General features: G+C 45.8%; 1 protein-coding gene across 2 annotated transcripts; it reads left to right on the top strand.

Moving 5' to 3' along the window:
* Nucleotides 1-5,094: 5,094 nt before the first annotated feature.
* CKB (creatine kinase B) lies at nt 5,095-12,203 on the top strand (the record flags this gene model as incomplete). 2 transcript variants are annotated; one of them, XM_082000023.1, is made up of 7 exons in its annotated part: nt 5,095-5,287; nt 6,429-6,583; nt 7,488-7,620; nt 8,526-8,697; nt 10,220-10,343; nt 11,068-11,257; nt 11,837-12,203. In XM_082000023.1, 7 exons carry the CDS (start codon nt 5,095-5,097, stop codon nt 12,013-12,015), a joined length of 1,146 nt encoding a protein of 381 aa, XP_081856149.1. In that variant the 3' UTR covers nt 12,016-12,203. The 2 variants fall into 2 exon arrangements, with proteins under 2 accessions (XP_081856149.1, XP_081856150.1); XM_082000024.1 differs by lacking the exon at nt 5,095-5,287 and adding an exon at nt 5,693-5,945.
* Between the last annotated feature and the right edge of the window lie 1,969 nt (nt 12,204-14,172).

Genomic DNA, 14,172 nt, shown 5'->3' on the forward strand with positions numbered 1-14,172 from the left:
ACTTGAGGGGGCCCCAGCGGGTGGCTGTGAAGAGCCGTGATGGGGACCAGTGGACCCAGTGAGAACTCACGTTCATCACCTGTCAAGTGTGTGTGTGGGGAGTCTCGAGGGCCACCGCCAGCAAGGTTGAAGCCCCTTCCCCAGGGTATGGCTTGGCCTTTGCTGTCGGTGGACCTGGGCCTTGCCTCTGGTGCCCTGACAGGCAGCTTCCAGAAGGCTCTGCCTGCCCTCCCCCAGGGCAGCTCGCTCTGGGGAAAGGCAGCTCGAGGCTGACCAAGCTCTCCATATGAGTTTTTGTAAGGCTGTAGGAGAAACCACAATGTGGGCTCAGGAGCAGCGGAATCGTTATCTAAACCCCAAGTAGCATGGTACTGATGACTCCTTCTGTCTCGTGTTTAGGATTGAAGTGATGTGGAGAGCCCTGCATGCCCCCCTGGTATGGGGGAGGCAAAGTGGAGAGTATCGCCTCATCTTCTGCTTGCAACAAGCCCAGGCCACCTGGCATGGGAGGGGTACCGGCATAGCAGAGAACATGTGAATCACCCTCGACGTGCAGGTAACGTTCACGGCTAAATCAGATAACGCTCTGTATGGTGCTGTGTTCACCAGTAAGCTGAAATGCACAACAGTGGAGAAAAAGTCATCCTTCCACAATCAAGAACACAATAATGGAGAGCTGTTTAGATGACAATTTGTGATTTTTTTTTTTTAATGAATGAGATTCCATCAAGTGTAAGGGAATTTTTGCCCATTATCTTCAGTGAGAATGTATTTTTTGTTACACTATTGACCTGCCCATATAATAATTGCAGTAGTCTTTGTTATTTAGTTATGAAACTCTCTTCCATCTAATCTAAACATAATGTATGCAGTTTCAGAGGTTTCTTAAACTGTGAACTCCTACTCAGCTGTTTTTCTGACTGGCAATCATGGCTCTACTGTGCCTTTATATTTGCACCTACCTTGGTTTTTTCCTGTCATTTTTTGTGTCATTGGTTATATTTGTCATTGTTGATGTTCTTATGTCCTTTCTTTCCCATGATGAACTGCTATTCAGACCACTGTGAGCCTGACTGTATGCAAGATCAAGACACTTAGCAACTCTAGTTTCCACAGGCACTCAGCTCACTGGAAACGATCAGTAATTTTCAACAGAATGCCTAAGCAGTGTGAAAAAATACACCGAGGATAATAACTGGGCAAATATTTTTTAAGTGATAAATGTAAATAGGAAGAGAAGTTTCATTTGGGAAGTTAAGCAGATGCAGCTATAAACCAATTCCTTTAATCTGCTGATACTGAGTGTTTTTTTCATTTTCAAGTGCTGTTTAGTCGTCAGTTAGGAATTGGAAACAATTCAATTTTATGTAGCAAACCACTTTCTCTTGCTATTTCCTAATCTGGAATATTCTAGGTTTTCAAGAAGATATTTATCCCCTAATTCTTCAGGTTCATCTTATGTTCACACAAGTAATTTCAGAAGACACATTCACTAGCTAACACCCATCTCCTCTTGCAGTTGTATGCTCTACAACATTTATAATTAAGCCTCTTAGGAAGTTAGCTGCATGGCCCATGATTAACTTCCCTTAATTCTTCATTGTTAAAGCTCTGTGCAGAGACTTCTGGAGTAATCACCCCACCTTTCCATCCTGAGCTGCGGAACAGCAACGTAGTGTGTAAGTCAGTATGCACTAGGATATCATCCCAGCACAACAAGTACGTATTGGTGCCTTTATCACAGTCTAACAGGCCATACAGGCTTATCCAAAGAAAGTATTCTCTCAGCAGATGAGCTAGATAAAATGGTTGATCAGAGGCTGTTGACACACAGGACAGCATCTATAATTAAGTCACTAGGGAAGCTGGGATGGGATGCTGTAACAAAGGTAGGATCCAATTTACACACAGCTTTCAGCAAATCTTAAAATGCTGTCTGAATAAAACCCAGTGAGGTGATAGCCACTTCTGACTTACTGCATGCTAGAAATTTGTCAAACAGCGGTGAGGAAAAGGGAGTGGAAGGTGCACCGTTTATTAAACATGTAAATTGGATATATTTTGGTTGCTTTGTGCCCGTGACTCTCTTCTATGTCTTCTTTTCAGACAAAAGTTTTGTGAAGAAGAGGTGTCTGTCTTGTGTCGGAAGTGCTAAAATGAATGGCACATTGAGAATACTACCAGCTTATAATAACTGTAATGACTGGTATTCCCTGTTCTGCAAGACTGGGAGGGAAAGAGTGTATCCAATGAATAGAAATGGATTCTTGGATTTTGGTTCTTGAGGTGACCTTGACTCCACAAATCTACAGAACAATTATAGTACAGAACAGTTGATTGCTTCTCTGTTTGTGTGGCAACAGATTATGGAATAAGACAGAAGGAGCCTTCAGTACCTACCCTGATATGCTTTTTTTTGTGAAGGAAAACACCGCAAAAATAGTGTGCAATGTAAGAAAATGCTCTTAGTTTTATTTCTGTTGTTAAAAATAATGGGTGTTTTACATTTAAAAAATCCACATTCAGAACTATGTGTGACTTTGATAAAAAGATTTTTTAAAAGATAAAAAAATACAGTGTTGCAGCTGAGGTCATCCAGCAACATTACATTTATTTTGAGGACTCTTGGTACGATTGTACACTTACATTCATTTAATACTTGCTTAGTGTTGTTTGCAACTTACGCTATATTGCATGAGCAATGTGTGAAGCTAGTAACATGTAGGGGAAGATTTTGTGAGGTTAAAAAGGCAGAGGAGACCTAGAAAGAGGATTTGTTCTTTGATCCAGGAGATAAGAGACCAGACTTCCACAGATGCCGAGTCCTTGGCTTCCACTATTGGTATACTCAGCATCTCAGTCTATCAGACCTGGAATAACTCGGAAATCTGGATGGCAGCCAAACATAACACATTTTTATTTGAAGCAGTCTATGCTTTTTATTTTGTATTTATTTCCTCTATATGTATTTTTTTTTTTTTTAATCCTAAGCAGTTCTGTAAAGTGCGTACGCTTCTCGTTGGGGTGAGGGTACTGGTTGTGGTGCTGAAAGAATTGTGGTGGGGAAAGAGTTTCAGCTGGTGTCTCCTGACATTCGCAATTCGTGTCAAACAAAGCAACTCTGCGACTCAGATCCACACTCACATGGCTAAGTACACTCTGTTTGGACAGGAGGATAAACGTGGGTTCTGTTGTGAGAAATAACACGTCAGAGAAAGATAAACTATTATGTAAAGGTGAAAGTCAGATCAAGATAGTCGTTCACGTTGTTAATATATTTATTTCTGCAAACAATGGGATTCTCAGCTGCATCTTAGCTTTGGGACAAACCCTGCCCATTCCTACAAAGAGACCAATGGAAGTCACTATTTTCCTGAATTTCAGGTGAGCTTTGGAAAGATTGAAGGCCAGCCTTCCTGCTTCTGCCCTCGGGGCGAAATCAGCTGCTCTCCAATAAAGCTTGACTTTTTTCTCTTTTTTTGGCACATGACAAGAGCGAGGGACTCACTGTGCTTTACACAACCACCCCACTTCCTTTCAAATTAAACTGTAAAGTGAGCCCACAGCTTCGTGGGTGCTGGAGGCGAGGCTCAGGGCACGTGGCAGCTCCTTATGCTGCTGAACAAGGCCGCTGCTCTGGGGGGGCCAAGCCCAGATCGGCAGCCATGTCAGTGGCTTCTGCCCAGCCAACTCGGGGGCAGTTAATTACTCATGTGACTCGGGGCGTGTCAGTCCTGATACTACAAAGCCCTTATTTTTAGGATGGCGGGTTATTACACCCATTATTGCATCCTCAGCCAAGGTGCGAAGCTTGAGTGGCAACAGGCTGTCTGCCCGCGTTGGTGCACAACGGGCACCACCACCTGTGGACAACCCTTGGCTGAGGGAACACGGAGAGCGATTTCTGTGGGGATGTACGTGTTTAATGAGGTCACCAAGGCCGCCGTTGCCTCTCCGCTGCGGGGAGCAGCCCCGGCGGCCTCCCACAGCCCCACACCACCCTGCCTCCCCGAGGCCAAGCAAAATGGCGGCAAGCCTGAGCCCCTCCAGCGGCAGGGCGCTCGCCCCGCCCTCCCGCGCGTGGCCCAATGGAATGAATGGGCTATAAATACTGTCCAATGGGGCGGCGGGTGGCGCTCTATATAAAAGAGGCGCAGCGGCAGTGCTGGGGCTCCACTCCGGCAAGGGCAGCGGCGAGGCGCTCAACGGGCGCGAAGGTCTTTGCTTTAGCTGCGGAGCCCTCGGTAAGTCCCGGGGCAGCTGACCCATCCTGCAGCTTTAAAATAAGTTTGGTTTTTTTTAAGAATTTCCTCCCACCACCCACTGTGTGGGGTGGAGCCGGTCCGGCTGAGGAGGGGGAGCGGGACAGTGGGGGGCAGTGCGGGGTAGGGCGGGCGGGGCGAGGGACGCGGCGCAGGTGCTTACCGGGCCCGCCCCCGGCGGCAGCGGGCCCCACTCTAAAACCAGATTAACCTGGTATTTAGCAGGGTAGTTACATATGCTTGCCCCAGCCAGGTCCCTCGAGGGAGCCGTCTGTTGTACAGTGGATTGTCGGACACTTACTACCCCTCCGCTCCCCGCTCGGGGCGCAGCCGGGGCTCGGCGGGGGGGCAGGGGGCCGGGGCGCTGCGGCTCCTTGGGCCGGGGCGCGGCTGCTCCCCCCCCTCGCCCGGCAGCGGGGTCCCAGCGGGGCCGAACCCGCCGCACCCCCCGCTGTGCCCAGAGCCGCCGGCGGGGTCTGCCCGGCGCTGCCAACGGCCGCCCGGCGCTGCCAGCGGCCGCTCCGCGCGACCTTGGGCGCATCCCTTCACCCGGGCGGCGCCCCGCAGGAGCGGGCAGAGCCCCTGCCCTTGCTGCGGGGATGTTTAAGGACGGAGCAAGGCTGATGGAGGTGAAGAACTTTTTTCTTTCCTCCTTCCTGGCTCTAGTGGAAAGTGATGTGCCCGCAAAGGTGTAGAAGGCATGGGTGGAACAACAGCCAAGGTGACCTTGCCTGGGTACCTGGTGTCCCACCCTGGGCGGTTCGGAGGCCTGCCGAGCCCCCAGTGATAGGCTTCCCCTCTTTCTCCCCTAGTGACTGCGGTAGGGTCAGACATGCCCTTCTCAAACAGCCACAACCTCCTGAAGATGAAGCATTCTGCTGATGACGAGTTCCCCGACCTGAGCGTTCACAACAATCACATGGCCAAGGTGCTGACCCTGGACCTGTACAAGAAATTGAGAGATAAACAGACTTCCAGTGGATTTACCCTGGATGATGTCATCCAGACTGGGGTTGACAACCCAGGTAACGGCAGGGGACCGTTAGAGCTGCATAACTATCTGTTCTCCCTCCTTACTGGAAGTGCTTCTTGACAATGGCACCCAAAGGTCTTGAGCTGCTGAGAGGCAAATCTCCTAAAACATTGAGACACAGCTCTAAATGCGTGGCTGTGTTAAAAGAGGCCTTATTCTATCAAGCCATGTTCCTTGCTGTGATCTGACATCTCAATTCCCAGACACTTCAATGATGTAACTGCTCTGCTAAATACTTTAAATCTGAACAAAAAAAACCCAAAAAACCCATGCATTCTAATTATAACACAACCTGGTGGGGGGAAAAAAACAACCCAACCCTGGCGTTATGTGGGTTTACCTGGCTGTTCTGGTCTATTCCTATTCCAAACTGGTTATGCGATGTTCTCTAGCACTTCTATGAAAAAAAGGGGGAGCAGATGTGTTTACATGTTAACATTACAGTATTTATTTTTACTCTAGCAATATCAAAATGGCCCAACTAAATAATCAGAGACTGCCTCCTGATGAGGAGTACCCGGACCTGAGCACCCACAACAACCACATGGCCAAAGTTCTTACCCTGGATTTATACAAGAAACTGAGAGACAGAGTCACGCCCAGTGGCTTCACCCTGGATGATGTCATTCAGACTGGGGTTGATAATCCTGGTAAAATGCGTTGAGAATATTCTGTGTGAGCCAGCTGAAGTAACTGGTGCTTTTGAATATGGTGACTTAAAACTAATCTTGTGGAGGTGGTATTTATGAGCAGACTTCCAGAAATGCAACTCTGCCTGTAGCAAAAGGAACAAAAAGCAAAGTATGCTTGCTTGCAGCAGAGCATGATTGTTTAGACATACAGTTCTATCCAGTGGTCTAAACTAGCTAGTGAAATTCAATGTGCTGTGCAAATTTGTCCTAAATCAAGCTTGACAAATGAGCGTGGTTTAATGGCAACAGCTCTGGGTTTCCATAGCACTCTATTTGACTAACTGGAAGTATAAAATGTAGGGTCTCTCCAAACATTTTTATGTAAGAATGCATTTCTAAGTGACTAGACCTACCAGTAAAGAACTTGCCTGGTTAGTGCTGTGCTGGAGTACAGCCAAACATCACCCAGACTTAGCTCTTCTGACTTTATTACCACTCCAGGCCATCCCTTCATAATGACGGTAGGATGCGTAGCTGGTGATGAAGAATCCTATGATGTGTTTAAGGAACTCTTTGATCCAGTTATTGAAGACAGGCATGGTGGCTACAAACCAACTGATGAGCACAAGACCGACCTGAATGCTGATAACCTGCAGGTATAAACTTTTAATCGATTACTGGTGCGAGGACTCGGTAAAGTTGTTGGTAGCTGCCTAAACTGATTGCTCAGGCTCTATCCCCTCACTTTCACCCAGCATAGACCCACAGGCTGTGTATCCAGTGCAATCAGATGTAATAGCTTGCTGCTGTAGGATGTCACTGGCTGGCTAGAACCAGGCAGCTGGCATGCAGCAGGAGTTTGCTTCATGTGCTGCTGCAATGTAGGTCATGCCAAACATGTTCAACATGTATTTCCATGATCTGTGGGCTGTAGTAGTCAAGCTAAACACTATCCTAGGAGTCAAGGACTGTCATAAAACTTAAAACTTCCTACTATCTGACCATGGATCTATGGACCTGGTGGTCTCATACTATAGAATAGGCATTGTTATGGCTAGAACTAAGGATTTCTGCCCACTTAATGGGTTTCAAATATTACTGTAGACTATAGGAATTTCTAATGCCATGTTGATTGCCTAGCCGTAGGTCATCTTGAAAATAAGAAACTTTGGATGACAGTAGTGAATAATTCTCACTTGCAAGATTAAATACCTCCTTAAACAGCAAGGGTTTGCCTCATGTTGATACCTCTAGATGGCAGACCTGAAGGGGTAACAGAAGCCCGGACCGCAGTCTGAAATGGACATAAAACTGATGGTCTGGTGATATCCCTATCTTCTAGCACTGCTTAGTAGCTGTAGCCTTAGCCTCAAAATAAGGATCGTGTTACACAGATACTTCAGCTAATGCTGAAGAAAATATTCCTGAAGACACTGGCTTACAGGTCAGGTAGTGAATATCTCAAGTATAAGGTGCATGCTTAAATGCATGGGAGCTATGTGTATTTAGGGTAGGTATCTTGGCAACAGGGTTGTACTCACTGGTTTCCTAATCTTGTAGGGAGGTGATGATCTGGATCCCAATTATGTGCTAAGTTCCCGTGTCCGAACTGGTAGAAGCATCCGTGGATTCTGTCTTCCCCCACACTGTAGTCGAGGAGAGAGGAGGGCTATCGAAAAGCTCTCTGTTGAAGGTAAAGTGAGAAGTGGGTGCATCGGGGAAAACTGCTTATGAACTTTGTGCAAGAGGTGTTCTTTGCAGTTTGAAAATGGAGGTAGTTGGCAAAAGCTGCCTCCCTCAAGACCTAGTTTGAACATGGATCCTTCCCTGAAAAAAGCTCATTACATTACAGTTGCCTCAGCATTGCAGTTTGTAGCTGAGAGCAAGAGCACATGTCAGAGGGAATTTGGGCTGCATTAAGTTGACCTTTGCTGATCTTGAAAGCTCTGTGTGTGGGGAAAGAGGTTGGCTCATCATGGCTCAAACCTGAAATGTTACAGGTATGTAGCAACTTTAGGGCTTGAGTCATGGTTGCAGTATTTTGTGGCTGCTTTTAATTGACTTTCGTTAACATTCAGCTTGCGTAGAGGTGTAGTCTTGCTCCAAATGTGCAGTTGACTAGAGTAAGCCCTAGTTTTCAGTGGAACTCCTCAGTTGCACGTTTTTTCTATTGCTTCCCAACTCCATTAAGTGAGAGGAAAGTATACACTCAAGGTGCAATTCTGGAGCTGGAGAGTGTAGTTGTTCCAAAACCTCTCAAGGACAGGGTAACAATCCTTGACTAGAATAATACTGTTTGTTATATGCATGACCTTGATTCTCCTTGGAAGAAACCACTCCACTTATACAGTTAAGCAGCAGTAATGATTCTATACTGCATGTAAGGGAACAAAGGCTACTTTTGTATAAGCCTGGAAGATGCAGACAAATCATCTGATACTGCCTTAAATTCTGTAATGCCACAAAGGCATTGCCATTGCAGATGAAAGAAAGGTAGGAACCAAACCCAGCAGACATTGCCATACTTTGTGTGTGGTCTCTGAAGTGCTGGGAATGTCTAACACCTTTGGTCCCATCTTAAAAGTGACTTTCTTTCAGCTCTGGGTAGCTTGGAAGGTGATCTGAAGGGGAAGTACTATGCTCTGAGGAACATGACTGATGCAGAGCAGCAGCAGCTGATTGATGATCACTTCTTGTTTGACAAGCCAGTTTCTCCTCTTCTGTTGGCATCTGGGATGGCACGAGACTGGCCTGATGCCAGGGGTATCTGGTGAGTATGCGTGTAAGGGAGGAGTTGTACAAAGTCCCTGCAAAAAAATCTTGCCGTTTCGGTCGTGGCTCGTACTGTTGGGCAAAATGACAGCTTCTGAGCTCGTATTGCTGACTCTAGTGAGGAACTTGTTGGTATCCTCTGCGGAAGTTGAATCTAAACCAGCAGAATTTGGAAGAATGTTACTGTGCACCACATTGAGCTGGTAGGAACAAGCCAGTCTGGCTAGCCTGTAACCAGAGCCTACCCATCCAGCACAGGCTAGTGAAGACCAGACAATAACTGAATAGTCTTCTGAAAGTAGATCACTTCTAAAAGAGTAGATGTGCCACTACATTCAGCTCTTGTTCCAGGAGTTCAGTGTAACTTGTGATAACAAAACCGTAGTGTTGGCTTAGCTCAGACTTGATACTGGGTGCTCCCTTATAGTCTCATTATTTCTGCTTGCAGAAACTCACTGATGCTGGACTAGTATGGCTTTGTACTAGTGATAAGATTCCCGCCCCAGATGCTCGGTGACATGAGTTGACTGATGCAGAGATGTGGAATGGAAGGGTTCTGCTTGTCAGATGTAGGTCACTTACATAAAACTGCATCTCGGGAGTTTCTGCAGCATAATTAACTTGCTCCTTTGTAAGCGAAGGGCTAGGTTTTGTCAGCTGGAATACTCCAATCTTATTACTGCAGCTGCTTCAATGCAACCCAGAGGAAGCATGCTTTGTTTCTGTAGGTCACCTTTAAGATTGCATCATCTACCTGCAGATTGCCAGCATTAGATAGCGCTGTCATCTAAGCATGACTAATCTACAAGTTTGAAGTGTAAAGTCTCAGTGTTGTCTGCATAAATAACTTTCCTCAGGTACTAGTTAATTTTTGATCCTAATCAAGCTGAGCAATTATCAGCATGATAAATATTGATGATAGTACTTGCTGCCAGCTGCAAGCTAGGACAAGAGGGGCCCATCGGTGTTCAGAGGTTTTGATAGCATCTCTGACCTCTGATCTAAAATTAATAGTGAAAACTTAGTTTTCTGATAAGGTACAAAGTATGATTTACCAGAATCTGACAAAATTCTGATAAAAGGCTTTGTTACATATTGCCAGCATGCCATTATGAACATCACTGTACAGGGTTGCCTCAAAGTCTGTACTAATCACCCTTCTGCAAACTCTGCTGAATAGGTGAAATCTCTTAAATTTGTGAACTCAGGCCACAAGTGAGCTAGGGGGATGACGGGACTTTGTGGTTTGATACTGTAAGACTGGCTAATGTCATGTTATTACTCATTCTGACCTGTTTAGATATAGGCCAATTCAAACTACTTCTTGAAAAGAGCAGGGTAAAAGCTACTAGCTCAACTCCGTTAGGTCTTGCATGGACAAAAGAAGTAAGATTAATTTCTTTGAAGAATCAACTAAGTGAAAGGAACAAAAGCTACAGTGGTGAGTAATTTGGCGCTATTACAGTTATCTGGAAAATGTTGGGTGGGACAGACAATAAGTTGTTTGCCTTGTCTCCTAGGCACAATGATAACAAGACCTTCCTTGTTTGGATCAATGAGGAGGATCACCTTAGAGTTATTTCCATGCAGAAAGGTGGCAACATGAAGGAAGTATTTACCCGCTTCTGTACTGGGCTAACACAGGTAAATCAGTATTGCCTGAGCTGTAGGTTCAAAAGGTACATGTTTCTTTGGTTAGAGCTGAGAACTCAAACTCTTTCAAGTCCCCTCCAGAGCCCAGCATGGTGGTGCTTCATAGCCTGGGTCTCTGGGAATACCCTGATGAGGTCCAGAGCTGTGAGGGCTCTGAAACACCTTATATCAGCCAAGCATTGTGGCTGTGAAATTGAGACTATGTCCGCTGATGTGGCACCCTTATCCAAATGTCTAAACTGTACTTAAAGGGTTTCTACATGGTTCTATAAATCAAGCATTGAGACACCCTGGGTGGGAGGAGAAATTACTTGAATGTGGATGGGCAAAGCTAGACTGAAGGTTCTAGGCTGAATGTTTTTCTCAGTTTCTAGTCTTGATAGGAACTTGAGCCTTACCAGCACCTTCTTTAATCCTAACAGACATGCCAGCTTGACATGTACTAAATCAAGCTTCCCAACAGATAGTGAGTTCAGATTTCCTAGTGTAGCTTAAACTTAGCTTGTCTCACTGCTAGGAGTAAGATTAAGGCCTTAAAAGCCCCTTGTTTGGGGCCCTTTTTTCCAAATGGAGGGGGCTTATGTGACTGACTTAAATAGCTGTTCAAACTGTTGTGGCTGTTGCTATGTAACCAAAGCTGTAAATGAGCACTAATGGATGACCTACATCCTTCAGGCAGCGGACAATCTCTAAACATCCATCCTTCTATTTATAGATAGAAACTCTCTTCAAGTCCAAAAACTATGAGTTCATGTGGAATCCACACTTGGGCTACATTCTGACCTGCCCGTCCAACCTTGGAACGGGGCTGCGTGCCGGTGTGCACATCAAGCTACCAAACCTTGGGAAACATGAGAAGTTTGGAGAAGTCCTCAAGAGGCTTCGGCTGCAGAAACGAGGCACAGGTGAGAGGTGATAGTGAGGTCCTAGTCATGCTGCCAGTCACCAGCAAAAGCCTGGCTACAGCTAGAGCCATGTCTTGGTTCACACTGGCAGTGCCTGTCAGACCATCCAACTGGTACCCTTGTAAAGCACATGGAGAGAACCAAGCCTTAAAATCATATATTGGAGTTGGGGATGCCAGTGCTCTGCTTAGACCTTACTGTATCTGGCTATCTAGGTATGCCCTTCTATGTCATAGTCTGAGCATCAGATAAGGTGGACCTGCTGGCAACTGTTCCTTGTAAGCAGGGATGGGAATCCTGATTTAACTCCTGGCTAGGAAATAGCTACAGTGTGGGTACTTCTGACCACAGGTTACACTGCTCATTGGTTAAAAGAATAAAGAGCTGGCCTAATGGCATGCTCAGTGGCTCATGTTGGCAGTCACATGCAGCTTTATCTCCTGGCATGTAGGTGGAGACAGCAGTAGCAGCTTGTAGAGAGTTGTCTTGCTGTGTTCCCATCTTGAGCTAGTGAGGGAAGAAAGGTAGACTCACCTGCTCTAGCAGTGGTTAGTGTGCTAACTAAGTCTGTTGTTCTAGGTGGTGTGGACACAGCTGCTGTTGGAGGAGTGTTTGATGTCTCCAATGCTGATCGTCTTGGCTTCTCTGAGGTAGAGCTGGTGCAGATGGTGGTGGATGGTGTGAAGTTGCTCATTGAAATGGAAAAACGCCTTGAAAAGGGCCAGTCCATTGATGACCTCATACCAGCTCAGAAATAAAGCACTTTGTTCTCATGCTTCCTAACTTATTGGATGAATAATAAAATGTTACTCCAGTTCAAACCGTTGGGGTCAGAGCCCCCTTAGTTACACTGTAGAGAAGTCTTCCATCCATCTGTGTTAGAGTTTATTTTTTTGATGGCTGAGATGTTGCTGAAAATGAAATAAACTATTGTTTTGGCCTGAGATGTCTTAGATGTGTTAACTATGTGACTTTGATATTTAAGGGACTTGGATTTCTTAGTTATGCTAGATGGGCAGGTTTTGTGTGCTAGCACATCTTCTGGCTGTGCTGCTGCAGTTTACTCAAGTTGAAGTGTGGTTAAAACAGTAGTTGCTGTAAACTTGAGGACTAGCGTTAAACATGAGTCACTGCAAACATGCCCTACCTCCAAGGCTTCGACTTGTGCAGCTGCTCATGGCAACTGTAAACTGTCATTATCCTGAGTACAGCGAGCCAGGCTGACTCCTGTAAGGGAGGGGAGATGTATCTGGGTACAGAGGGCTGCTGTTTTCAGACAGGTCCTCCTGGGGCTGCAGGGCCAAGCTCTGAGGTTGGACTTGAGCCCATAATAATACTGACACTAAGCTAGTTTGCGGGGAGAAGATCACATCTTTAATCTGGTGCTGTGCAGAGTGTTGGTGTAAGCAACTAACTGCTCTTTCAGGGGTAGAGTGAGGTGAAATTTGGATTAACCCCATGCTTCTCTCGAAGTGGCTTCAGCTCAGCCAGGGAAGAGGTGGGGGCTGTAAGCTGCCTGTTACAGGAACAGATCAGGTAACTGTAGCTTTCTTCAGCTGACTTGTTGTCCCTTGCATCAGTTGTGCTATGAACCTAAAACCAAGTAATATAATCAATTAAAACATGCTGAATAGTTGGGTTTTTCCAAACTGGGTCTGACTTGCAAGCTCTAGCTGTGAGCTTAGTGTTGTGTCAAGTAGGTCTGTTCTCCAGAATGGCTGTAGTCTGTGCACGTGTGCTTTCTGTGTGCACACATCACATTCTTAACCTGCAAGAGCAACATTTTCCAGAAGTATTGATAGCTACGAGCATCGGGCCCTTAGTAACAACAGCTTCTGCAGCTCGTGCAACGGAGGAAGCAGATAGCACCTGCTCAACCACTCTACCCACTGATAAAACCTGGCTTTTATAGACCGAGTGTGATGAAAGGTTGATACATAGCTTCACAGTGTGCAGCTTTATACAGGTTCCTGTAGATAACTGAAGCTTTCTTTTGTAGAGCCTGTGATTTTTCTAAGGCTGTGATTGCAGGCTGTCACTTAGCTGAAGTGATGACTCTGGTTGGGCTAAGCTAATTCAATTTTGGTGAGGGAAAGGCTGAGTGAACATCTCGGATGAGATTTTTTTTTTTTAATACAGCTTTCTAGGTGATTCAAATTTAACTGGATGGGGGAGAGGAGATCATGTGTTAAGGGTTTTGTTCTGTGCTGGGTGATGTTCCTGTATTTGAATTAACCAGTGCAGTAATTTTTCTGTACCAGGCTTGTGAGAGCAGGGAAGGAAAAATGGTGCACGAGACAACCAGTTGGTTCTGTAAATTCTTTAGATCCCCCTTGCTGTGCTTTGTGTCACTGTACACAGACGCTTGGCAAATAGCGGGTGCTGCATCTTGTAATGAGAGTGTTCATTTAGTGGTGCCTCTCCTCAACACGGCGGCGTTACTGCGCTCACAGCAATTATCTAATGGAAGGAGGTGCCTGAAAACATGTCTGTTTTTTTCTAGCTGTATCAGCTGGACTAATAAAAACATCTCTGTCCCTATGCATCTTGTTTCTCCCATGTCCTTAGACCATCAGAGCTGCTGTATCTGTCTGTCTTGTTTTAGGCCCTGGGATCCCGCAGTCTGAGGCAGGACCTGTAGCGGCTAAAAAATTATGGTCAAAGCAGCAAGCTAGTCGTTAATGCTTGCATCCAAGTAGAAAATATTTCTTTTTAATTGGTTTTCTTTCCCACTCACCACCTTTGCTGTGTTCCCTCCTGTTGCTGCCACAAGGAATAACACAACCGTGCTTTTGTTTCAGCTTGTACAAAGCAATTGAAAATACTCCAGAGAATGAACATGTCACGGCAAAATGCTGGACACAGCGACCTGCCCCTACTGGGACTTGCTAAAAACCTGTGATCAAGAGAGAAAT

Source organism: Phaethon aethereus, assembly GCF_964289735.1.
Source record: "Phaethon aethereus genome assembly, chromosome: 5".
Lineage (NCBI taxonomy): Eukaryota > Metazoa > Chordata > Aves > Phaethontiformes > Phaethontidae > Phaethon > Phaethon aethereus.